The following is a 25,717-nucleotide window of genomic DNA, read 5'->3' on the forward strand; positions in this document are numbered from 1 at the left end:
CCACATGATATCAGGATATGGGATAACTGAAACCGACTTGAAAGGATATTGCGAAGGGAGGGAGCGAATCCAATCATTATGGTTCATTTTGGAACCAACAACTTAAGCTAGAGTAAGCAAGAAGTACTATTTGCAGAGTACCAGGAGTTAGGTGTTAAAACACAGAACCTCAAGGGTTAAAATCTTTGGACCCGGGTCATGTGCAAATTAGTAAAGATAAACAAATTTGGGAGATGAACACATGACTGAAGGAGTGGTGTGGGAAAGATGATCCTAGAATAGTGAGCAGTAATATCTGTGAAGGAGAAACATGAAACAGCTAGTAATTCTAGATTTAGCGAAGGTGGGCTTTCAGTACGATCAGACAGAGACAGTCCATAGTTAGCTGGAAAAATCTGTTCATGGATGCAAAGATCAGTGAGAGGTGCTATGAAAAGAATTTAATGTGATACTGAACGAGTTTATACTCCTTAAGGGGCAGGAGGTATACTTGCCAAAACAAAAAGCCTTAGACAACTAAAGAGTTAAAAGATAACATAAAACTAAAAGAGAAAAGCATACAATAGTGCAAAAAAGAGTACAAATCCTGGTGCATGGAAAAGATACAAAGAACAGCAAAGGGAGACAAACAGATAGTAAGAGTTATAAAAACAGAGAATGAAATTAAGTTTCCAAAGAATTTCAAAATCATCTGTTACAGAGCAGTAACCAACACTAAACTATAAGTGGGATTCTCCAGCCACACTCACCCCAAAACCGGAGAATCCCGCCCGAGGTCACTTTGCGTGGTCCGCCCACTACAATTCCCGTGGCAGGCGGGGCAGGGGAAATCCCCCCTATATCCTAGTTACTATTTTTTGTTGTTAGACTGGATTTTTCTACTAAACAAAGACAATTAAGATTGTCTGTGAGTCATCAGAACAAAATAATTCACTTCTCAGTTTTGAGAATGTCACATCCTTGTTATGGCTAAGGAGCTTCTAGCGCACCACCTGGGGACTACACAGCCCAACTTCAAAGGGAGCTACGAGAAGACAATTTGCATTTGATAATCATTGGCTAGCAGAGTCTGCGAATCTATGAAGATAATGACTTCCCTCACCAAACAGCATCTCCTTCAACCCATAATGGCTGAGATGTTATCAACCTGGATCACAAAGCCAATTTCCAAATGTGTGGGGTTATGGGTGTAGGCCTGGGTGGGATTGTGATTGGTACAGACTCGATGAGGAGAATGGCCTCCTTTACTGTAGGGAGTCTATGATTAGGAAATAAAGAGTTATCATGAGCAATGTGGATCCATTGAAAGCTGATAATGATAATAACATCAATGAAAATATGTGTCTGCGTGGGTTTCCTCTGGGTGCTCCAGTTTCCTCCCACAGTCCAAAGATGTGCGGGTTAGGTTGATTGGCCATGCTAAAATTGCCCCTTAGTATCCTGAGATGCGTAGGTTAGTGGGATTAGTGGGTAAATATGTAGGGATATGGGGGTAGGGTCTGGGTGGAATTGTGGTCGGTGCAGACTTGATGGGCCGAATGGCCTCTTTCTGCACTGTAGGGTTTCTAAGATTTCTAAAATATGGAAATGGTGATCATGCTGAAAGATTACTCTGTACAAGTATAAAAATATAAGAAAAAGTCAACATGCTGGAACTGAGGAAACAAATACTGAACCAGGGTTAATGTTTGCAAAACTTGCTGAAAAAAATAATAGCACTAAAGAGTGTCAGTATCAGAGGCCGAATGCCAGCCTCTGATCCGAAGGCCTCTAATATTCAGGTAAGCGTTCTCAAAGGCGGCCTTCACGACACACGACAGCGCAGAGTCGCTGAGCAGAGACTGATAGCCAAGTTCCGCACACATGAGGACGGCCTCAACCGGGATCTTGGGTTCATGTCACACTATCTGTAACCCCCATGACTTGCCTGGGCTTGCAAAACCTCACTAACTGTCCTGGCTGGAGACAATACACATCTCTTCAACCTGTGCTTAACCCTCTCTCCACTCACATTGTCTGTACCTTTAAAACTTGATTACCTGTGAAGACTCGCATTTCAACCATTATTTTGTAAATTGAGTTTGTGTCTTTATATGCCCTGTTTGTGAACAGAACTCCCACTCACCTGACGAAGGAGCAGCACTCCAAAAGCTAGTGGCTTATGCTACCAAATAAACCTGTTGGACTTTAACCTGGTGTTGTGAGACTTCTTACTATAAATATTTATGACATTATTTAAATGTCATTAGTGAGAATCGCACGCTATTGCCAGAGCCCATAGGCTTTTCAGTATCCACTGCCTTCAGCCATCTCTTGATATCATGTGGAGTGAATCTAATTGGCTGAAGACTGACATCTGTAAGGAAGCCGAGATTAATCATCCGCTTAGCACTTGTTAAGTTGTTAGCACTTGTTAAGGATGTTGCCTGGTATGGAGGGTCTTAGCTATGAGGAGAGATTGGGTAAACTAGGGTTGTTCTCCCTGGAAAGACGGAGGATGAGGGGCGACCTAATAGAGGTGTATAAAATTATGAAGGGCATAGATAGGGTGAACAGTGGGAAGTTTTTTCCCAGGTCGAAGGTGACGAACACAAGGGGTCATGGGTTCAAGGTGAGGGGAGCAAGGTTCAACACAGATGTCAGGGGGACGTATTTTACACAGAGAGTGGTGGGGGCCTGGAATACACTGCCAAGCAAGGTGATTGAGGCGGATACAGGGATCGTTTAAGACTTATCTAGATAGCCACATGAACAGACTGGGAATAGAGGGATACAAACGCATGGTTTAATTGGGCACATGAGTGGCGCAGGCTTGGAGGGCCGAAGGGCCTGTTCCTGTGCTGTATTGTTCTTTGTTCTTGTTCTTTGTTGTGGCTCAAGATGGTTGCAAAATCCTCAGCCTTGTATTTTGCTGGGCTCCCCCATCATCGAGAATGGGATATTTACTTGAAATTTTCAAGAGACAAAGAGGAACAGACAGGACAGATAGAGGTAAATATATCTGCTGGTTGTGGCGCCTAGGAAAAGGGATTAGTCTAACATTTGGAGCCAGACCTTTCAGGAGCGACGTTAGGAAACACCTTTACACAAAAAGGGCGATACATGTTTGGAACTCACTTTTGTAAATGGCAATTGATTATGGATAATTTTAAGTCTGGGATTGATAGATTACTGTTAAATTAAGATATTAAAGGATATGGGGTAAAGATGGGTATGTGCTATTAATTGGCCACTTCAAGGCCTCAAAAGCGGAGGGGGTTGGAGGGGGGAGGGGGAGCAGCCATCCACGGGCCTTTCCTCCACTGGTTTCTTTGAGGTGGAAGCTGGAAGCTAGTGGGATCTCCATGGCATAAGATTCTGCCTAGCATCTTCTCCCAAATACTAGGAGCAACTCTACTTCTTAGTGACCAATCTGTCAGAAGGGCTTGTTGCTTTTTGTATCAATTATCCCTAACAAGTCAGTCCTGATAAATTAATCCAGATCAGCTCCCAGTTTTACAAACCCCTCACCCCTTCACCTTATAGCCTTTTAACAAAAGGATCCACACAAGTATGAGGGGTTGTGACCTGTTTATGACTCACTAAGTGCTTCTTTCCGGGATAATAACGTTATGACCTAATTGCTTAAAAGCCTGTATTCAATGTTTCGAAACCTGAACTAACTATTAACTTTCCTGGACTCAGTTCAACAGCTGAACTTCATACTGCATGGACCTCGAGCACTTTAAAGAACAAATTAAAAGTCTTGAAAATAATCCTTTGGACGTGCTTACAGGGCAGTGTTCCTCCAACACAAGTGCAGACCTGATGGCCAAATAACCATTTCTATTGCCAGTAAAAAGATGTGGAACAATTATAATTGAAGAAAATTAAGCAACAGTCCTGCATTTTAATGACAGATTAACAAATTAAATAAAAATCAATGGCCTCAATGTAATTTAAAGGAAAAAAACCTCAGATGTCTCAACTTTTTTGGCAGAATGAATAAGTGAACAACTATATTTAAAACGAAAATATGAAACTGAGGAAGTAGGGAGCAATTAAATAATTATTCTGGCAGAATACATAATTAAGATCACAATTTGATCTGTGTGGAGGTAGGGGGTCAAAGAACAAGGAAATAGCAGAATTACTAATTATTTTGCTACTCATTTTGCCATTGAAAGTAGAGAGTAGATTTCCGACTTGACCGAATGGGAGAAGAGAACAAACTGGAAACCACAATGTTACAAGATAAAGCGACAAAGCTGAAGTAAACAACACGAACAGTTTTTCTGTTCAAGACTATTGTGAATTTGGCTGAAGAGGTTACATCATTCACCTCGCCCTGCTGTATCTGACTTTAGCGTGCTTAATAAGGTCAGAAGTGGGGATGTTCGCCAATGACTGCACAATGTTCAGCACCATTCGCAACTCCTCAGATACTGAAGCAGGCCATGTTCAAATACAACAAGATCTGGACAATATCCAAGCTTGGACTGACAAGTGGCAAGTAACATTCATGCCACACAAATGCCAGGCAATGACCATCACCAATAAGAGATACTCTAACCACCACCCCTTGACATTCAATGATGTTATCATCACTGAATCCCTCACTGTCAACATCCTTGTGGTTACTATTGACCAGAAACTCAACTGGACTCACCACATAAACACAGTGGCTACAAGAGCAGGTCAGAGGCTAGGAATCCTGCGGTGAGTAACTCATTTCCTGACTCCCCGAAGCCTATCCACCACCTACAAGGCGCAAGTCAGGAGTGTGATGGAATACTCCCCACTTGCCTGGATGGGTGCAGCTCCAACAATACTCAAGAAGCTTGACACCATCCAAGTCAAAACAGCCCATTTGATTGGCACCACATCTACAAACATTGAATCCTTCCACCACCGACGCTCAGTAGCAGCAGTGTGTACTATCTGCAAGATGCACTACAGCAATTCACCAAAGATCCTTAAGACAGTACCTTCCAAACCCACGGCCACTTCCATCTAGAAGGACACGGGCAGCAAATACATGGGAACACCACCACCTGCAAGTTTCCCTCCAAGTCACTCACCATCCTGACTTGGAAATATATCACCATTCCTTCACAGTCGCTGGGTCAAAATCCTGGAATTCCCACCCTAACAGCATTGTGGATCAACCCATAGCACATGGACTGCAGCGATTCAAGAAGGCAGCTCACCACCACCTTCTCAAGGGTAGCTAGGGATTGGCAATAAAAGCTGGCCTAGCCAGCGACACCCATGTCCCACGAATGAATAAAAACAGGGAGAGTCTAACAGGAGCTTTACTCTGCCTCCAACCCTTGATGAGTCTGTTCAGGGAATACTTTATGGGGCAGTGTAGGATACCAGTTTTCTGATTTCTTGTGATGGGTATTCTCTGCAAAAATACTGGGTGTACTCCCACAGACTCTTAATACCAAATATACACAAAGACATGATGCAATGTTATTATTTGATTTGTGATCTGATATTGTCTGACATTTTGTGCTTACTCTCAATATGCCACCCAGTCAGCTGCACTCTCACATCCTCACTTGCACATGGTCAATAGTTATGACTTTACAACCCCCTTTCATTACAATACTGATAAACACTTCAAATGTGCTTTACTGGCTGTGAAGTCATCATAGATCATAGAATCCCTACAGTGCAGATGGAAGCCATTTAGCCCATCGAGCCTGCACTGTAAACAATTCCACCCAGGCCCTATCCCCGCAACCCAACATATTTACCCTGCTAACCCCCCTGACACTAAGGGGCAATTTAGCATGACCAATCCACCTAACCCGCACATCTTTGGAGTGTGGGAGGAAACCGGTGCACCTGGAGGAAACCCACGCAGTCACGGGGAGAATGTGCAAACTCCACACAGACGGTGACCCGGAATTGAACCCGGGTCTGGGCGCTGTGAGGCAGTAGTGCTAACTGTTGTGCCACCGTGTATTCTGGCATTTCCAAGGTTTTAAAAGACAAGTTTTCTTTCCTTCTTTCATGTATCTACAAAAGCAAAAGAAATTATGACCTGGATGTGCTTGAGGTGTTGACTGTGACTCAGTGGATAGCACTCACCATTGCTTCAGAACATTCTGTGTGCAAGCCCTGAGCTAGCGATTTGAATGTATCATTAAGGCTGACAGTCTGGGCGCTGCAGTGTTATAAGTGCATCTTTCAAATGAGATGTTAATGGTGGCCCCGTCTGCCCTCTTGGCTGAACATAATGTTATGGTTTTGAAAAGGAGCGGGTGATCTCCCCTGGCCAGTATTGATCCCAAAACCAACATTATCAGTGTGGTGTTTTTAAAGGATGGGCTTGCAGAAGTACAAACAAACAAGAGCTTTATTAGAAAGGTGTTTACTCGACAGGCTGTTAGAAAAGACTGCAAATGGCCCGTGATGTCATCAATACATCACGTGATCAGACTCTTAAAGTGACTTTGTTCCGCATAGGAACAAGCATGACTATACAATCCTTTCCTCCCCTTTACATTCGAGATTCCTGTAATGAAACACAATATAACGTTAACAATCAACATTTACAATATGAATAATTAATAAACAAACAGTTAATAAGTTAGACATTTCGGAGGATGTTGATTTCTGTGTAGTTGTTGGCAAACCTCAGGCGTCTGCTTTTTCGTGTTGACTGCAACCTCTGGCGTTTTTGGCCGAGTTTGGACATCATCGGTAGCTGTCTCAACCAAAGCGGCTATAGGGTTCGGAGGTTGACTCAGTTTTAAAGCGGCCTCAGCTGAGGTACTCTCTTCCCCGTTATCCCAGGAATTGTCAGGTTCTCAGGAATGGCTAGCTCTTCACTTGACACAGTTTGTTGTGGATTCTCGGTTGATTCTGTCCTTGGCAAATTAGTTCCAGTTGCTAAACATTGATCAGCGTGTCTTCTCCACACTACATCATCCTGAGTTTCAACGGTGTTCGAGACCGGTTCTGTCTGTGTTAATAGAATGGCAGGTACCCACTTCTCGCTGGTATAGTTCTTTTCCAATACTTCCTGACCTTTCTGAAAGCCGTGTTCTCACGTCACAAAACCTGAACCTGCTGCTTTTTCAGAGCCTTCACTTCAGACAGTGGCCTCTTCTTCTTCTCTACCTCCTGGTTGTATTTTTCTTGCAGTTCATTCTGTTTCGAATTTTCATTCGCACTGCTGGGCGTAGCACACCCAGGATAGACCTTAGCTGGAGTAAGGTAAAGCTGGCGTTCTGTGGGTGTTGGAGCTCTTCCACTTTGCTCAAATTCAATTTCCAGCCACTAGTTCCTGCCTCAGGCTGTCAATCTGTTCTTTCATTGCCAATAGCTGCCCCTTCAGGCTGCACACCCGAGCCTCCCTTACCTGAAACTTGTGGCACAGCCACTGTGGTGCGTCCTCCATATTGTGGCATGCCTCCATCAGATCCTGCGTCTCTCCCCTCAGGGTTGCATTCTTGCTGCATTCACCCTCACATTTTAGATATTGGGGCGAATTTTCCCGTTCCACTCGCCACGGGAATAGGAGCAGGCGAGGGGCGGATCATGGAAAGGTCCGTTGACCTCAGGCGGGATTTTCTGGTTTCGAGGCGAACGAGCCGGAAAATCCTGCCCCTTTGTTTCTGGGCTGCAGCTTCTAAACTATCCTGCTCAAGCTGTTGCTCCTGAGGATTTCTAAAAGGGTTCTTACCATTTAGGGGAATATCATAGTTAGCCTTTAGGGTTGAGTTGTTGAGCAAGACCAGGTCAGGGTAATTCTTCTTGTTGTTGCTAGGTTCCTTGGATTTCAGATGCTGCTGTACAAAATGAAATAGGAAAGGGATATTGGCGATGCAGACTGCACTCTGAGCAGCTCCAACTCTTTCCATCTAGTCCTCTGGAGCAACTCCCATCAATCATTGTTCCTGAGTTCCTTTCTTTGCTGTTGTTTACATTCAGTGATCTTTTTATTCTTGTTGACCTTGATTCATGAAGGAAGTCAGTAGCTCTTTTTCCAAACTGAATGTTCTTTCCAATGACCCTGAGAGGTGCCATATGGTGAGGCATTTCGAGTGCATTTCCTGTTCCTGTGGTTCAAAATTGACAAAGGGAGCATATAAATGCATTCCGGTAATCCTCGCCGTATTTTTCAGTATACTATGACCTTCATTCCTGTCAAAGTATTTGTATGCATCACAGAATCATAGAATCCCTACAGTACAGAAGGAGGCCATTCAGCCCATCAAGTCTGTACCGATCACAATCCCACCCAGGCCCTATTCCTGTAACCCTGCTACTACTACTGCTAACCCTGCCACCTAGTGGAATATTCTCTGTAAACATATTTCTTCTCAAATCTTACCCTGCTAATCCCCCTGACACTAGGGTCAATTTAGCATGGCCAATCAACCTAACCCGCACATGTTTGGACTGTGGGAAGAAACTGGAACACCCAGAGGAAACCCACGCAGTCACGGGGAGAATGTGCAAACTCCACACATACAGTGACCAAGGCTGGAATCGAACCTGGGTCTCTGGTGCTGTGAGGCAGCAGTCTAAGTGTCCCGCGTGTCGTCTATAAACTCTTCATTCTTTGTTTCTCAATCTTGAACCACGTTTGTTACAGTATGCTGAGCTTTTGTTATCTGAGTCCCAGCACTGAGTTTTGGCTACAACTGCTTCAGCAGCTGTTACTTTCTGTTCCTTTAAGGTTTCCCCTGGCCCAGTTTAGCTTAATTTTCCCAGCCAGGTTCTCCCCATTAGGGCTGGATAGTCACTTTAACAGCATTCAGGGATACGTTTGCAATCTGTACGTTTAGCTGCACATTTACATTGATGCGGCCCCACTATAGAACCACTTCCCCCCTATAGGTTTTTAGTATTATTTTTGAGGGTTTTAAGGCGATATGTCATAATTTCTCTTGGTAAACAGATTCTGATACCAATGAAACTGCTGCTCCAGTGTCTACCTCCAATTTCACTCGTTTCCCATCCAGTTCAGGAGTGACCCAGTAACAGTTTGTTGCACCTGCAATAGCTAGTACGTTCAACAAGTTCATAATCTCACTGTGACTCTGGTCCTTTTTTGTATAATTTTTGTATCCCGTGGATCCTTCTCCCTCTATTCACTTTTCCATTTGATATACTTGGTTCTTGCTTTTTATAATTCTTGTTTGGAACTTGTTGTTTCTTTCTCCAACACACATGTTTGATGTTCCCCTTTTTTAAACACAATTCCTGTTCTTTGCATCGGCAGTCAGTGCAGTGACAGTAGCAGTGTGCAGTGCAGTAACAATATCAGTGTGCAGTGCACACACCTGGCAATTTGCAATGGTGTCTTCTAGTTGTTGTGGTTTTGCATATTGGTGGTAATTTCCAACCTGTGTCTGTGTTTGGGTTTCAGTCGATACCTTATGGCCTTGCCTTAATTATTGGGCTTCCTTAGCTGCTAATTCCTTAGAGATTGTGACGTCTAAAGCCTTCTTTAGGTCTAACAGGCGCCAGAGTGTGGCGACTAGGGAATTTGCACAGTAACTTCATTGCAGTGTTAATGTAAGCCCACATATGACACTAATAAATAAACCTAAACTTAAAAACTTAAGTTGCTTTCTGTTAAAAACCTTTCCTGGATAGCTTCGCTTCTTAACCCACACGCTATTCTGTCTCTAATGATGACGTTCAAGACATCTCCAAATTCACAGTATTCAACTAATTTCTTTAAAGCATCTATGAACTGTGTAATTGATTTACCTTCTTGTTGGTTACGTTTATGAAAGCTGAACCTCTCAGCAATGAGGTGGCAAAGTGCACAAAGTACTCACCTGAAGATTACAGTCAGTTATCGAACACAATCGTGTCCGGGATTCCGTGGCATGCAAACATCCCCTTCAGTGCCGGAGTTACTGTCTCTGTGGTAGACATATATAGTTGCTTCACCTCAACCCATCCTGAGAAGTAGTCCACTACTTTAAGGAACAATTTGCTGTTGAAGATGAACAAATCAATGCCCAGCCCCTCCAATGGCTGGGTAGGGAATTATGTGAGAATGAGGGGCTCTCTCTGCTCCTTCCTATGCAGTGCACACACCTGGCAATTTGCAATGGTGTCCTCCAATTGCCTTGGAAATGCCTAGTCACCAGACAACTGATTGGGCCCATACTCTGCACTTGGTGATTCCCAGGTTGTCCTGGTTGGTGTATTTTTTGAAGGATCTCTGGCCATAGGGAAACTGGGATGACTACCAGCCTCTTATCATAGGCCAGAAACACATCTGTGTTTTTATTAGTTGAACCAGGTTTTCATGGTCCTCTCTTGGGCCTCTGCAGAGTCTATCCATGTTGGCAGTACCTCCAGATATGGGCACACTCCTCATCGCACATTTGTTCCTGACGGATCTGTTGTGGTCACTGGCAGGTGTCTCCTTGTCAATTGGGAGGAACTCCCAGCTGTTGATGAGATTAACATCCTGTTTTGTCAGGAGGCCCACTGTGTGTCTGCTGTTGTCTGGTTTTTCCTTGGTTTTTCCATCTTCTGGGGAACATCATGAGACATATGTGAAACCTCTGGATTCTGCGTGGCACATTTAATAGCTGCTTCTTGTCCAATGAGATGAGTGGCTAGTTTTGATTGTAACTTGAGGACCGATGATACAGCCTGTAAATTTCTCACATGCCCCTGTGACTGTGAGGACTTCCTTGTCTATGATGGTACCTCGTCTCCATGTCCAATACTCTCCAGAGGTGTCATACACAGGTTGGCAACTGCCATCCATTTGTTCCCGGAACAGGTCTGCACCCACGCCTGTGGACGAAGCATTTGCTGCTTTGATGGTGGGTGGGCCAGGTTGTAATGGGCCAGAATGTCCATGCAGAGCAGCATCACCTTGATGGAAGTGATAGTTTGCTCTTTGATGTGAATCCCAGCACCATGCCGAGTCTTCCCCGTGTAGATTCCACAAGAGTTCTGTGATCTGTGCCAAATTGGGTAAAAGTTTTGCCAGTTGGTTCACCATTTCCAAGAATTGCTGAAGGTCTGGAATTGAGGATGGGGGCTGGTTTTTTGGGGGTTTGCCGTGATACCTAGATTGCTGACGATGTAGCCCCAGAATTGAAGTGATGTTTTGGAAACCTCTCAGTTGTCATTCAGCGTCAGCCCTGCTTCCTGCAGGCTCTCTGACTGCTGAGAATCTCTCATCATCTCCATCCACCACCGCAACACCAACCAATATATCATCCAGCTGGGGAGTGACGCCCTCAAGGCCCCGGGAAATGGCCAGCATCAATATTTCAGGCCGATGAGATTCTACACGGCAGGCAGGTAAAGCAGAGCGTGCTGAAGGGGTAATGAATGTGGGCAGCAGCCTGGACTCTTGTCTAGAGGAAGTTACCAAAAGCCCCTGTTTGTGTCCAGTTTTGACAATGTCATGCTCATTGAGAGTTTGGTCAGGATTTTGTCCATTCTGGATGTGGTTTGTATTTTTCTGGCTCCAGCTTGAATGAGCTGTGTCAGTTTGACACAGACGTGAATGGAGCTGGTTGGTTTTGGGACTGGGACCATCCCGCAGCACCATGCGGTTAGTGAGTGACTGGGGTGGGGGGGGGGGGGTGGAGAACGGGGGACTGCCCCGCAGCACCGTGTGGTTAGTGTGCAACTCGGGGGGGGGGGGGGGGGGGGAGGATGGGGACGTCCCACAGCACCGTGCGGTTAGTGTGTGACTGGGTAGTGGTGATGGGGTGGTGGGGGGGGGGGGGGGGGGGGGCGGTGGGGAACGTCCCACAGCACCGTGCAGTTAGTGTGTGACTGGGACGGGGAAGGGTGACTGTCCCGCAGCACCGTGCGGTTAGTGTGTGGCTGGGAGGGGGGCGGGGGGGGAGGGGGTTGGGGGACCATCCCGCAGCACTGTGCGGTTAGTGTGTCGCTGGGAGGGGGGAGGGGGTTGGGGGACCATCCTGCAGCACTGTGCGGTTAGTGTGTGACTGGGGAGGGGGGTGGGAGGAACCATCCCTCAGCACCATGTGGTTAGTGTGTGACGGGGGGGAGAATGGGGGACCGTCCCGCAGCACCGTGCGATTAGTGTGTGACCGGGGCGGGGGGGTGGAAGGGGGACTGTCCCGCAGCACCGTGCGGTTCGTGTGTGACACTGGGGGGGGGGGGAATTGTCCTGCAGCTCTGTGTGGTTGGTGTGTGACTGGGGGGACGGGGACAGGGTACCGTCCCGCAGCACCGTGCGGTTCGTGTGTGACATGGGGGCGGGGGGGGGAGGAATTGTCCTGCAGCTCTGTGTGGTTGGTGTGTGACTGGGGGGACAGGGGACCGTCCCGCAGCACCGTGCGGTTCGTGTGTGACTTGCACACCTCATAAAAGCCACCCGCCCCTTTGAACGCCTCAGCGTCGATTTCAAAGGGCCCCTTCCTTCTTCTGACTGCAACATCTATTTCCTCAACGTGATAGATGAGTACTCCCGATTCCCCTTTGCCACCCCCTGCTCGGACATGACCTCAACCACGGTCGTCAAGGTCCTGCACGGACTCTTCACCCTGTTCGGTTACCCTAACTACATGCACAGCGACCGGGGATCCTCATTCATGAGCGATGAGCTGCGTCAGTACCTGCTCTCTAAGGGCATAGCCTTGAGTAGGACTACCAGCTATAACCCCAGGGGTAATGGGCAGGTAGAGAGGGAGAACGCGACAGTCTGGAAGGCCATTTTACTAGCGCTACGGTTTAAAGGTCTTCCAGTCACCCGCTGGCAAGAAGTCCTCCCCGATGCACTGCATTCAATTCAGTCCCTCCTGTGTATGGCCACCAACACCACCCCCCATGAGCGGATGTTTGCTTTCCCGAGGAAGTCCTCCTCGGGAATCGCACCACCATCATGGCTGGTGTACCCAGGCCCCGTTCTGCTCCGGAGGCATGTACGACCCCATAAGTCGGACCCCCGAGTTGAAAAAGTCCAGCTCCTCCACGCCAACCCCCAATATGCCTATGTGGCATACCACGATGGGCGGGAGGACACGGTCTCTATCCGGGACCTGGCGCCTGCGGGTGCCCCGGAGCCCACTATGACCCCCCCACCCCACATCCCTAAACCCCTCTGTTCAGGTAGCACCAGGTCCGCTTACATCTTTGCCCCCTGTATGCAACTCGCCTGAGCCCCCGGAATCACCACGCAGGACCAGACCAGAAGGGACGACGGGGGACAGGGGACCGTCCCGCAGCACCGTGCGGTTAGTGTGTGACTTGCGGTGGGCGGGGTGGGGGGGGGGCGGGGAACCGTCCCGCAGCGCCATGCGGTTAGTGTGTGACTGGGAGGGGGGGCGGATGAGTCCCATGTTCCTCATCTGGTGTGGCTGCTGCTGCACCTGTGTCTAGAGTGCGTGTGGGATTTTGCTTGGTGTGAATCGACAAACTGGTTTAGCATCCTCTCTCAGTGTGATCCAGAATATCTCTCTCCGTCGCCCCAGTCCAGTGAAGAGTTTTGGGAACTCAGATTTGTACTTGGAGCTAGGCTGTTGCTGATTAATCTCGTCAATATTCTGTAACAGGTTCGGTTCCGCGCAGGCTTTGTGTTTACTGATGGACAATCCTGGCTGAGAGTCACAAAGAGGCTCTTCCAGATTGTTTTATTCTTGTTTCTCAGTGCCAGCTGCAGGGTGCCTTTCACTGGGAGTTTCACCCTCCTGCTCCACTGAGGGGGTGTCAGTCACTAGGTCACCAGTCATGGGTTTGTGTCTGACAGGATGGTTACTCTGGCTCCTGTGTCTAATTTAAATTCATTAAATGACCATTGACTGAAATGTCCACATTCCAGAATGAGAAACCTCACCCAGGAAGAATGGCTGTGTGTTTTCTGGGCCTGCAGCCTTGACCTCGTGGATAATCTTTGAGCCTTTTGTGCATTTCAAAGTTCTTGGCCTGCAGAGTTTCTTTTTGTTTATATCCAATTCAATCACAATCCAATTCAAAGTCTCCACAAGTGAGACGTTCCAGATCCAAGCTGACAAGACAGACTCACCACTTCCTGTCTTGGGCTTGATCTACATGATCCAAGCTGTTTGGAGCAGGGATTGCACCTCCTCCAAGGCTTGATCTCGTTTGCATCTTAGCCAAAAGGCCTAGATGCCGCTTTTAAAAAATTGCTTCAAATGAAGCTTCAATGTAACCTCATGACTTCAACCAAGTGCAGGACAACAAAACTACACTTGATCTTAGCCAAAAGGCCGAGAGTTTGCTGCAGTGTCCAATCCCGTTGTACTGAGAGCTGAAATTGCAGGACATTGATCTCGCCTGTGGGCCGCATTGCTCCACAGTGCCCCTCTGCTGGCCAGGTCAGGTATTGTTTTCTCTGGCCTGGTGTGTCCTTCTGTGTTGCTTAACTCGCTGGACTTTTTGTAGGCCTCTGCAGCACAATTTTTTCTCTCTTAAAATAGTTCTGTGCTGCTCACGGAGTTCTGACGCCTAACTATCTGGATTGCTTTTTCCAGTGTTAGGCCTTCCTTTGCTTTCAGGAGTGTGTCGTCTGCTACTCCAACCACTGTTCTGTCTCTGGTGAATTGTGATTTTAAATCTGTACTCACAACCTCCTGCCATCCTGTACAGATCATCAATGAATCAATAGATTCTCCTGGCTGTTTTTGATTTGATTTGATTTATTATTGTCACATGTATTAGTATACAGTGAAAAGTATTGTTTTTGGCGCACTATACAGACAAAGCATACCATTCATAGAGTACATGGGGGAAAAGGAAAGGTGAGAGTGCAAAATGTAGTGTTACAGTCATAGCTAGGGTGTAGAGAAAGATCAACTTAATGCAAGGTAAGTCCATTCAAAAGTCTGATGGCAGCAGGGAAGAAGCTGTTCTTGAGTCGGTTGGTACATGATCTCAGACTTTTGTATCTTTTTTCCCGACGGAAGAAGGTGAAAGAGAGAATGTCGGGGTGCGTGGGGTACTTGATTAGGCTGGCTGCTTTGCCAAGGCAGCGGGAAGTGTAGACAGAGTCAATGGATGAGAGGCTGGTTTGCATGATGGACTAGGCTTCGTTCATGACCCTTTGTAGTTTTTTGTGGTCTTGGACAGAGCAGGAGCTATGACAAGCTGTGATACAAGAATGCTTTTTATGGTGCATCTGTAAAAGTTGGTGAGAGTCGTAGCGGACATGCTAAATTTCCTTAGCCTCCTGAGAAAGTAAAGGCATTGGGGGGCTTTCTTACCTAGAAGTTGGACTCGCTGACTGAATTTAGCTCTTTCAATTATTTTATTGCTTCTTAGATTAAGGTAAATGTTGAATAATTTTAGCACTTCTTTGAATTTTGTGGTGTAGTGATGGATTTAGAATTAGTGGGAGTGTGAATTTTGTGAACAGGTTAGCATGCACACCTGTTTGTACAATGCTCTTTTCTCTCTGATGCTGACTTTCCCACTGGTTTGCTCCCATCTCGAGTATGATTTATTGTACTTTACTGAATGTGGTTTTCACTCGGATGTGACACTGTAAAGTCTTCAGTAAAACTGAACAAGCTGCAACATGAAAGATAATTGAACTGTACCTTGTATTTATTAAATGAACTCAGTGTAAACACATTTGTTTTAACAATACAAGGTACATTTACATTAGAATAAATACGTTCTGTTGGGTACCTGGTGCCCACAGCAATGTTCTAAAACATCTGAAATGTCAACTCCTGCTGATGTATTTGATTCAAGTTTGTTCACTACGCTCTTCCTCCAACAGAAACTCTTTGAAACAAATTAGATAAGAAAACTCACATTCAGCTGGTCCTTCACTCAGGGAATATCTCTAATTTATTCCCCGACTGGATCCAGTTGCAGTATCGTTGACAAAAGGCAGGTGGATGCTGTCAGCAAGATCAAGTTCTCAGGAAGATCTCTGCTTTCTGTTAAATACATTAACCTGACACAATATTCAGGATTTAAAATAGGGACACTCAGGTTAATAATAATAATGTTTCCATTAGTGGGAGAGACCAGGATCAGAGGGCACAGCCTCAGAGTACCTTAGAACTGAGATGAGGAGGAATTTCTTCAGCTAGAGGGTGGCAAATCTATGGAATGCATTGTCACAAAAGGCTGTGGAGGCCAGGTCATTGTGTGTATTTAAAACAGAAATAGATAGGTTCTTGATTGGTAAGGGGATCAAAGGTTACAGGGAAAAGGCGGGAGAATGGGTTTGAAAAACGTATCAGCCATGATCGAATGGCGGAGCAGACTTGATGAGCTGAATGGCTGACTTCTGCTCCTATGTCTTATAGCCTAATAGTTCGATTAATACTAACTGGGAATTAAACCAAAGTCCATTCCATAATGTTTCAGCCTTTTAATTAGTTGGGGAGGGTGGGATGGGTTAGGGTTAACCCTAACTGCTCATTGTGTGTAGCGACATTCTTAACTCCTCCTCTGACCAAATGTATCATTTCACCAGAAATCTACAGGAACACACTTATCATCTGGCTACACATAGGGATCAGTGCAACTCTTCCTAAACAACGAGAATGTTATTAACTTCCTGTACTAGTTTGTGGAATTTTTAAAATGCAGATTATCAATCGTTGTGAAGATCCTGAGAGAACCAATTAAATAACTGTTGTGATCTACTGAGGAAAGGATTATTGGAATTATGAACCTAAAGTCTGGGACTGCGCTGTGACAGTATCACTGCTTTAACATTAAGGTGTGATTTGAGTCAATCAATCGCTAATTGATTGCTTGAGGGTGACACAGTGGTTAGCACTGCTGTTTCACAGCTCCAGGCACCCAGGATCAATTCTCGGGTCACTGTCTGTGTGGAGTTTGCACGTTCTCCCCGTGTCTGCGTGAGTTTCCTCCGGGTGCTCTGGTTTCCTCCCACAGTCCAAAGATGTGCGGGTTAGGTTGGTTGGCCATGATAAATTGCCCCTTAGCGACCCGTGATGTGTATGTTAGAGGGATTAGCGGGTAAATACATGGGGTTATGGGGATAGGGCCTGGGTGGGATTGTTGTTGGTGCAGACTCGATGGGCCGAGTGGCCTCCTTCTGCACTGTAGGATTCTATGGTTTCTAATTCTTTTCATCACTGTATTATGGTGTCAACCAGCCGCCCTGCTCACTTTCACTCCCAATCTACCAGCTGTGAAAATCTGCACAGATTTGAAAAGATTAAACAGCCAAATAACCAGTGCCAGTTTAAGCTCATTCTTTTATACAAAGAAATTAAGTTTAGTTAGTACTTCAAGAAGTGAAATATTCATGTCAAACAAATAAAGGTAAACTTCCAAATTATGAAACTAATTACTAACTACAATGAGAAGCAGACTCGGAGCTGGCCATTGGCCAGGGCAGTCTGCCCAAGCAGTCAGCTGCAATGAGCAGACAGGCATTAGGCTGAAACTAATCTTCTATTGGAATTGGCACCATTTGTATTTAAAACACATAGATATCTTCCACTGGAAGTCTATATAGTGTGACTTTTTTGTAGAAGGAAAATCAAAGTAAAAAGATTGAATTAAATGTCAATGAATTTCACCCAAATCTTCCACTTGGTACAAGTTCTGTCATATGAAAGAATTGTTTTTGACACACAAACCTTTACCTTCAAGAGCGATGACCCCGGTTCTGTTTCAAAAGTTTAAGGAAGAGACAAAGCTTTGTACTAGTCGAGAATCCAGGAATGAGTCACTCTTGGCACTTTGTACAACTTTTATCACGTTTTGTATCGTGGGGCTGAAGGTGTTTATGTGGCAGTGGATTTATTTGTTAGTGTCTGTGGTGGGTTAGCTTTCCAAGCTGTTAATAGGCTAAACTCAGTGTCTGTGCACAGCTTCATTTGTGGGGCCTCCTGTTGTTTGGGGCCCTATACCATGGCACGCTTTATTTCACGGTAAATCCACCACTGAATGTAGGATTAATTAATTCCCCGTCTTGCAATAATGTCATTTGCAATTGGGCCAACTGAGTAAAGCAATGTGTTTACTTGCTCTTCTTCTGAATTTTTATTCAAACTTGAAGCAACGCTGCATCTTAAGAGTCGTTTCTTCCAAGGACACCAATTTTGTGATTGATATAGGCCCTGGATTAATCCAAATTGACTTGGAAATGTGGAATTCTGATCCATGTTAAAAATTTTAAAAGTATATGTTCTGCTTTAAGAGCTGTCTGAAGTTCAAGATGGCGTCATCGTTCACTTGGAGGGAAAGGATTTCCTGTGGATGCCAGTTTTGGCAGGCTCTGCAATGATGGCGATGGCACTTTGCTTGAAAAAGATTTTTTAACAATAGCTGCCTGGATCGTTTTCTTGTTCAGTGTTTTACTTCTTTGACTTGTGAGTTCAACAAATTCTAGCTTCTGTTAGTCTTTTACCAAGCTGAACAGTTGCCATGCTCCCCAAATATTTAACTAACTCTTTCTCTTCTCTGTGAGCTCCGTGTTTAGCCTCTGACTCGGGGATTGGGTTTTAGTGACAGGTTTCTCTCAAAACGCACTCTGACTCCGAATTAATTTAAAGATTCCTCAGGACTTGCAGCAATGCAGGATTTTTAACGATTTAGCTCCCTCTTGCAAGTTCTGCTGACTCTGTGCACTGAAGCTGGACTTTTAAATGAGATTCAATGGAGTATTCTGCTGCAATGAGCAATTTTAAATTTCTGCCTTCAGCTTCCAAGCCTTTCTTTGGAACTTTATCTTGGCAGATTTTCCCTCCCTGCCTCTGCTTCTGAGCTTCTTTTCAGGTCTTAATACTTTTTTTGAATTTTTCCTCAGTCTTCCAGCATTTTGGTTTGTCTCTGCATTTTAGTGAGGTTTTGGATTTTTTTCCATAAGCTGCCATCATGTTGGAGGGTGTTGGTTACAGTTAGTAGGTCTGAAGAACTCTTTGTAGTCATACATAGGTTAATTGTAAGTCTCTATTGACCCTTAGAACTATTTACAAATATACAATAAAGGGTACAAACTAAGAGCTGTTTCCATGCTTGCTGGTACACACAGCTCTGTCCAAGATGTAACTGACCCTGGGTGTAGGTCATCTGTTCTGTTATATCACTATGTGGGCAGTACTGTAGTCGGCCTCACGTTGACCCTATATGTGCCAGACCCTTATACTACAGAGCGAGAGTGGGGCAGAGAATTGAAACATAAGACTTTTAAAATATCGGCTGTAAAGGACTTTGCAACGTCCTGAGGTCATGAAAGACACGACAGATATGCAGGTCCTTTCTTTTCAAATAGCTGTGGGATTGATGTGGCAGCTACTGCATGAAAATCTCCAGCAATGACCATCTGCTTGGACAGACTAATGTGAAAGTAACAACCGCACTCAACTTTTATTTGAAGATAATCTTTAAAGGTTCTGGAGAAAAAGCAGAGAAATAGGATTTGAGAAGATCTCTGGTTAAAAAGACAAGAGCAAGACTGATATGATTAATTTAATTGGCTTCTATGATTCAATGAATTGAAATGCAGGTTCTCTGATTTTGCTATGAGAGGATTCAATTACATTAATGTGACTAAATTATTCTGTTTGCAATTCCAAAGCGTGGATTAATTATTAATGGTGAGCAAAACAAAATAGAAAGAAAGCCTGATTGTTTTTTCACATAAAAATATAATTAAATAACAGATTTAGGGAGTTTTCAGGACAAATAAAATCAGCAGCGATAATCCTGAAAGGAATGGGTGGCACAAGCTATTCATTCAAAGGTTTCTGCTCCACTCTTTACCTTTAATCTGGTTTTGCCTCGACAAGCATCATCTGTGGGTTACATTCAGGCAGCAGAGAGCCACTCCCAAGCTGCTATCAGTGCCGAGCTGAAACCAATTGTGGGATCCCTTAATTAGAAATTGCCTGGGAGATATAAGACTCAGTCTTTGGAATGTACATTCCCCCAGAGAATTTTGCTGCGTTGGAGAACATATGAAGAAATTGAGGACGGCTCCCTCTCCATTATAGGTAAGAACCTGGTCGTTAGGTCCGAGGCATTCTTGGTGTTGCTGGACGTTGTGCAGGTCTGGCCTAAACCTAACACCTGTGCTGAGGTGGTCACAGAAACATCTTCTGCCTTATCTGGAGATTGAAAATGGACCTTGTCCGCATGGTCACAATGCACAAATCTTTAGATTAAAGATGAAGAGAGATCCCAAGTTCACCCTCATCCTGATGACCATCTTTGTGTGTGGCTGCATCAAGCTGTCTGCAAATGCCAAATGTCAATCTGTTGAGTTTCTATCTGTCCCCAGTGTTGCGAAGGATGGGTCTGGCCACATTCCCACAGAATGCTTCATTCAGTTGGACCGTTCTGTACCACCAACCCTTGTGAGAGGTTTGTGCAATAAAACGCCTCTGACCACAAGTTTATCAGGCACTGGTCCACATGAAATATCCTTGAGTTTTGTGGGCAAAGGAGATGGTGGATCCTGTCGGATGGCTCCCTGAGCAGTCTATCAGAGCCATTTGGCAGAATGCCTCATCACCAGAACTTTCAAACAAACACCAAAACATAGCGGGGCTAATTGCCTGACCTCGCCGCGCCTGGCATAGGACACGCCGATCTCAGGGAATACCATGCAGGCCTTTGCACTCAGTGCCAAACAGCTTGCAATCCTCCCGCCCCTTTCTAATGGCACGAATCAGATCGTGCCCAGAAAGGGTGTGAGGCCTATTAGCATATTTAAAGTAGCATTTAAATATGCATAGCCTGTTTGACTACCAGCACACGGAATTCTCCGGCCTTCAGGCAGGTGTGAGACGGCGAGAATCACTATTGATCTCCATCAGTGGAGACCTGACACGATGGCCACGCCAGGGGGGCTGGGAGACTGGTGAAGCTCCTGGCAGTCCCCAACAGGCACCCCAGCAGTGCCAACTGGGCACTGCCAGTGTGCTGGGGCAGTGTCAAGGGGGTGGGGGCCTGAGCGGGAGTTATGACGGGAGCTATATAGGGGGGCTATTATGGGGGTCTATGCAAGGGGCTATGCAGGGGTTAATTATGTTGGGGTCAAGCAGGCGGACCCGTCATGTGGACCCCAAGGCCGGTGACCCATGTCGGGGTGGGGAAACATGCCACCAATGAGGCGGGGGGGGGGGGGGGGGGGGGGGGGCGGTGGTGGTCCGGATGTCTGTGGGGGGAGGAAGGATGACTTCCAGTGCACTCTCAGATTGGGGCACCCTTGCGAAATGGCACCTGAGAGCTCTGAAGCCAAGTGAGACGCCCTGTTAGGGACTCTATCAGTGCACTGCACCGGACCCCCATAACCTGGCCACGTTCCTTGCCATGTTTCAGACCCATCTGTGTCACTGACCCTTAAAAGATGTTCCAAATGCAAACATTTCATGATGTATTTGTTTACAGATGTGGCTAGTGCAAGGACATTAATGAAACAGTGTCTACATATGAAAGAAAATATATGAAAATGCTGGAGAAACACAGCAGGTCTGAGAGTTCTCCACAGATGCTGTCAGACCTGCTGATTTTTTTCCAGCATTCTCTGTTTTTGTTTTAGATTCCAGCATCCGCAGTATTTACTAGGGGATTTTCACAGTAACTTCATTGCAGTGTTAATGTAAGCCCATTTGTAGCTAATAAATAAGCTTTAACTTTATTTTGCCATTATCTATATATGAAAGGCTGTTTGAGATATCTCTCCCTGGTTGTTTGCAAACAACATACAGATCCTACATTTGGTGAAGTGCTTTGGGGACAAGATGAGGTCCTGGAGGGCGCTACAGAAATTCTCATGGTCCCTGAGATGCTGATTGAAGGGCGGTTGTCTCTCCTTCCTGCCCCAGTGTAAAGTTGCCAAACAGAACCTTGCTTTGAGAGTTTGTATATCACATTTCTCATTATTGTGTTCCTCCCCGAGTTTGGAGTTTGAAAGGTGTTAATGTTTTAAGTCAGTGAATGAGCAGAGTTTGGTGAGTGTTGCTGCCTCTCCCTCCTCCTGTATTTCCTGAATTGCCAGTTTCAGCAGCTCCTTTTCCCGGTGACCTTTGTCTCCAAAGCTGCATTTCCGCATTCACCTGTAAGCAGCAGCTCCTCTCTGACCATGTCCCAGCCGGAGAGCGGGCACCCTGAGCCGGGACAGCCTCCAGCAGCTCTCGCCTGCTCGCGGTGCTCGGCTGCTGGCCAGGGGCAGGAGGAGGAGAGCCGGCGACCCTGCTGCACCTGCCAGCGGCCCAACAGCGAGCAGCTCCCCGCCTCCCGGGCTCCGGAATGCGGCCACTGCCCCGCTCACCGCGGCCAGGAGGGCTGGTTCTGTTTCACCGAGGGCAGGGCGGTGTGTGCCCGCTGTGCCATCCCCGGACCCTGCACCAACCACCTAGGTACCAGCATCGGGGAGGCGGCGGAGCGCATGAGGGTGAGTGAGAACCGGCTGTGGGGGCATTAGTTACAGGGGCATTGGGGTAAAGAGGGCACCAGGGTAAAGGGCAAGGCGGCATCAGGATAGTGGTATCCAGGGCATCAGTCAGGGCAAAAGATAAAAGGTGCCCTCTCATCTACCAGGCACATTAGGGTAAGTCAGCCAAGGGGGCATCAGTGTAATTGAGGGCAATAGTACTCAGGCCATCAGCTCAGGGTACAGAGGGTCCCCTCATGTACCAGACACAGGGGCTTTAGGGTAAGTAAGCAGACAGGGCTGAGGGAGCCCATGACAGGGGATGGATTGGACTCTGTGAGCAGCTTAAGGCATCGGTACTGGGATGGGACTGTGCTCTGGTGTGACCTGAAAAGGTATTTAATGCACAAAATCCTCCACCTTTGATGTTGGTATTGGCTCAGTTGATGAAGTGACATCAGCTGAGTTGCAGCATTTGAGCAAAAACAATTCAAGGCTGGCACAGCAGCGCAGTACTGGCAGAGTGCTGTCCTGTCGGAGGTGCCATCAACCTGCCCAGGCAAATGGAAAAGGCCCCATAGCACTATGTTGAAGAAGAGTTGGAGAGTTCTCCTGGTATCCTGGTCAATCAACATTGTGGCTAGACTAGCAATCCAGAGACCCAGGGTAATGTTCTGGGGACCCAGGTCCGAATCCCACCGCGACAGATGGTGAAATTCGAATTCAATAAAAAATCTGGAATTAAAAAGTCTAATGATGACCATGAAACCATTGTTGATTTCTGTAAAAACTCATCTGATTCACTAATGTCCTTTAGGGAAGGAAATCTGTCGTCCTTACCCCACCCCCCAGGCTGGCCTCGGGTTTCCCTGCATGATGCAGGCATATTGCAATATGCCAGACAGAGGGAGTCGCTGGCTCTTTCCTGAACAAAACCCTCAATTAAATCATTTCAGCCATGGCCTGACATAGGTCAGAGTTGTTGATTATTTTACCCTCATTATCAGAGCTAGCATGAGGGTTAATGTATTCTGATAGATTCCTGCATTAAAGAGAGAGAAAAAAGAGAATGAAAAGCAAGAGTTTGCAGTTATATTTGGGAGGTTGTGCTTCTCCTGAAATACTAACACTTGTTTCTATCCAAGTGGCTTGTTTGACATCTCCAAGGAGCATTAACCATCAACAAGTTAGGGGCAGAGGGGTTTACCCTGACCAGGCTAATACTTATCTCTATCACTAAAACAGATTCTTTGGTCATTTATTGCATTGCTGTTTATGGGATCTTGCTGTGTTCTTGACTGAATCATAGTGAAGGAATAGTGGGATAGTTCCAAGTCAGGATTGTGTGTGACCTGGGCAGGAACTTGCAGGTGGTAGTTTTTGAGGATGTATTTCTTCATCCTCAAAATTCCAGGGGTTACAACCCTGGTTTGTGTAATCTCCACACATAATGAACCCTTGGAATCTAGGTGTCATTCTCATAAGCTTATAATGCGCATTCTCTCAAGCTAAGATATCCTTCCCCAGATAAAATAAAATACTGCAGATGATGGAATCTGAAACAAGAACAGAGGAAACTGGAAAAACTCAGCAGGTCTGGAGCATCTATCAGGAGAGAACACAGTAAAGGATGTTCTTGCTCTCGAGGGATTGCAGCAAAGGTTTACCAGGCTGATTCTGGGGCTGACGGGACTGATGTATGAGGAGAGATTGACTGGATTAGGATTGTTTTCGCTGGAGTTCAGATGAATGAGGAGGGGGGAATCTCATAGAGACTTAAAAAATTCTAACAGGACTAGACAGGGTAGATGTAGGGACGATATTCCCGATGGTGGGGGTGTCCAGAACCAGGGGTCACAGTCTGGGGATTCAGGGTTGACCATTTAGGATGGAGATGAGGAGACATTTCTTCACCCAAAGAGTGTTGAGCCTGTAGAATTCAATACCACAGGAAGTAGTTGATGCCAAAACATTGAATGTATTCAAGAGGCGGCTGGATATAACACTTGGGGGCGAACGGGGTCAAAGATTATGGGGAGAAAGCAGGAATAGGCTATTGAGTTGGATGATCAGCCTTGATCGTGATGAATGGCGGAGCAGGCTCGAAGGGCCGAATGGCCTCCTCCTGCTCCTATCTTCTATGTTTCTATGAGTCATGGACCTATTGATTTTGATTTGATTTATTATTGTCCACTGTATTGGGATACAGTGAAAAGTATTGTTTCTTGCACGCTATACAGACCAAGCCTTCTGTTCATAGAGTACATAGGGGAGAAGAAAAGGAGAGGGTGCAGAATATACTGTTATTGTCATAGCTAGGGTGTAGAAAAAGATCAGACCCTTTTTCGGAACATTCTCAGAACTGCTCTCAGTACTGCAGATGTGGTCTGGCTTGGAGTTAGTTTGGCTGAGTCATGACTTCCTGCCCTTCCTCACAAGGTTGTGGGCTCAAGTCTCAGGAATATGAACACCAGGCTGACAGCTCTAGTGCAGTCCTATCATCACATGGTCAATGAATGAACAGAGCTGATTGCTCATTGCCCTCTATAGGATGTAAGTCCATTATGGGGGATAATAATTAGCCTGCGGCATTTTAAGATTGTTTGGAGCATCTTTCGGAAAGCAATGTGAGTACAACAGAAAGAGATCTTTGTTCTTAGATATTTTTAAAATGCCAAGTTTAATGTTTTTCTTAATTTTCATTTCTTCCTCTTTTATCCCTCTCTCTCTTGCCCTCCCTATTTTTCTTTCTATACCTAATTGAACGCTAATTCACCTAATTTCCTACTTTTGATTCTTTTATGGGATGTGGACATTGCCAGCCAGGCCAGCATTTATTGCCCATCCTTAATTGCCCTTGAGAAGGTGGTGATGAGCTGCCTTCTTGAACTGCTGCAGTCCCTGTGGTGTAGGAAGAAGGAGCTTAAGGCTCCGAAAGCTTGTGGCTTTTGCTACCAAATAAACCTGTTGGACTTTAACCTGGTGTTGTTAAACTTCTTACTGTGTAGGTACATCCACAGTGCTGTTAGGAAGAGAGTATCTTTGTTGTTCCTCTATTTCTTTCTCCATCCTTAAGTCTTATTGGTTAAGGAGATTGGCTGTGGGTCTCATCATTCACAAAGGTCCCCGATCCCTCGTTTCCCTCATTAATGAGGTTGCCAACCCTCCAGGATTGGTTTGGATTTCCAGGAATTCAATCTCTAGGACACTGCTGTGTGTGACTCTGGAGAATAATTATCGGTACTTTCGAAACAGATTTGTTTTGTCATTTTCTTTTGAACATTTCTCTTTACCAGATGTAAAAATAGCGAAAATGGGGTGAAGACAGTCAAGCATCATCCAATTGGGTAATGAATATTTTTGCTTTCCAATTTACATAGTGTGTCACATGTGTTGGCTGACAAATGGCTGGAGTGTGGGGGC

The 25,717-nt window shown here is 45.7% G+C and overlaps 1 protein-coding gene across 1 annotated transcript in view; it reads left to right on the forward strand.

Moving 5' to 3' along the window:
• Positions 1-21,990: 21,990 nt before the first annotated feature.
• LOC144502578 (B box and SPRY domain-containing protein-like) overlaps positions 21,991-25,717 on the forward strand; it is a 37,640-nt gene continuing 33,913 nt past the window's right edge. Inside the window, exon 1 of the mRNA XM_078226683.1 lies at positions 21,991-22,315. Coding sequence (XP_078082809.1) covers positions 22,004-22,315 — 312 coding nt within the window. The 5' untranslated portion in view covers positions 21,991-22,003. The remainder of the gene's footprint in view (positions 22,316-25,717) is intronic.

Source organism: Mustelus asterias, chromosome 13, assembly GCF_964213995.1.
Source record: "Mustelus asterias chromosome 13, sMusAst1.hap1.1, whole genome shotgun sequence".
Lineage (NCBI taxonomy): Eukaryota > Metazoa > Chordata > Chondrichthyes > Carcharhiniformes > Triakidae > Mustelus > Mustelus asterias.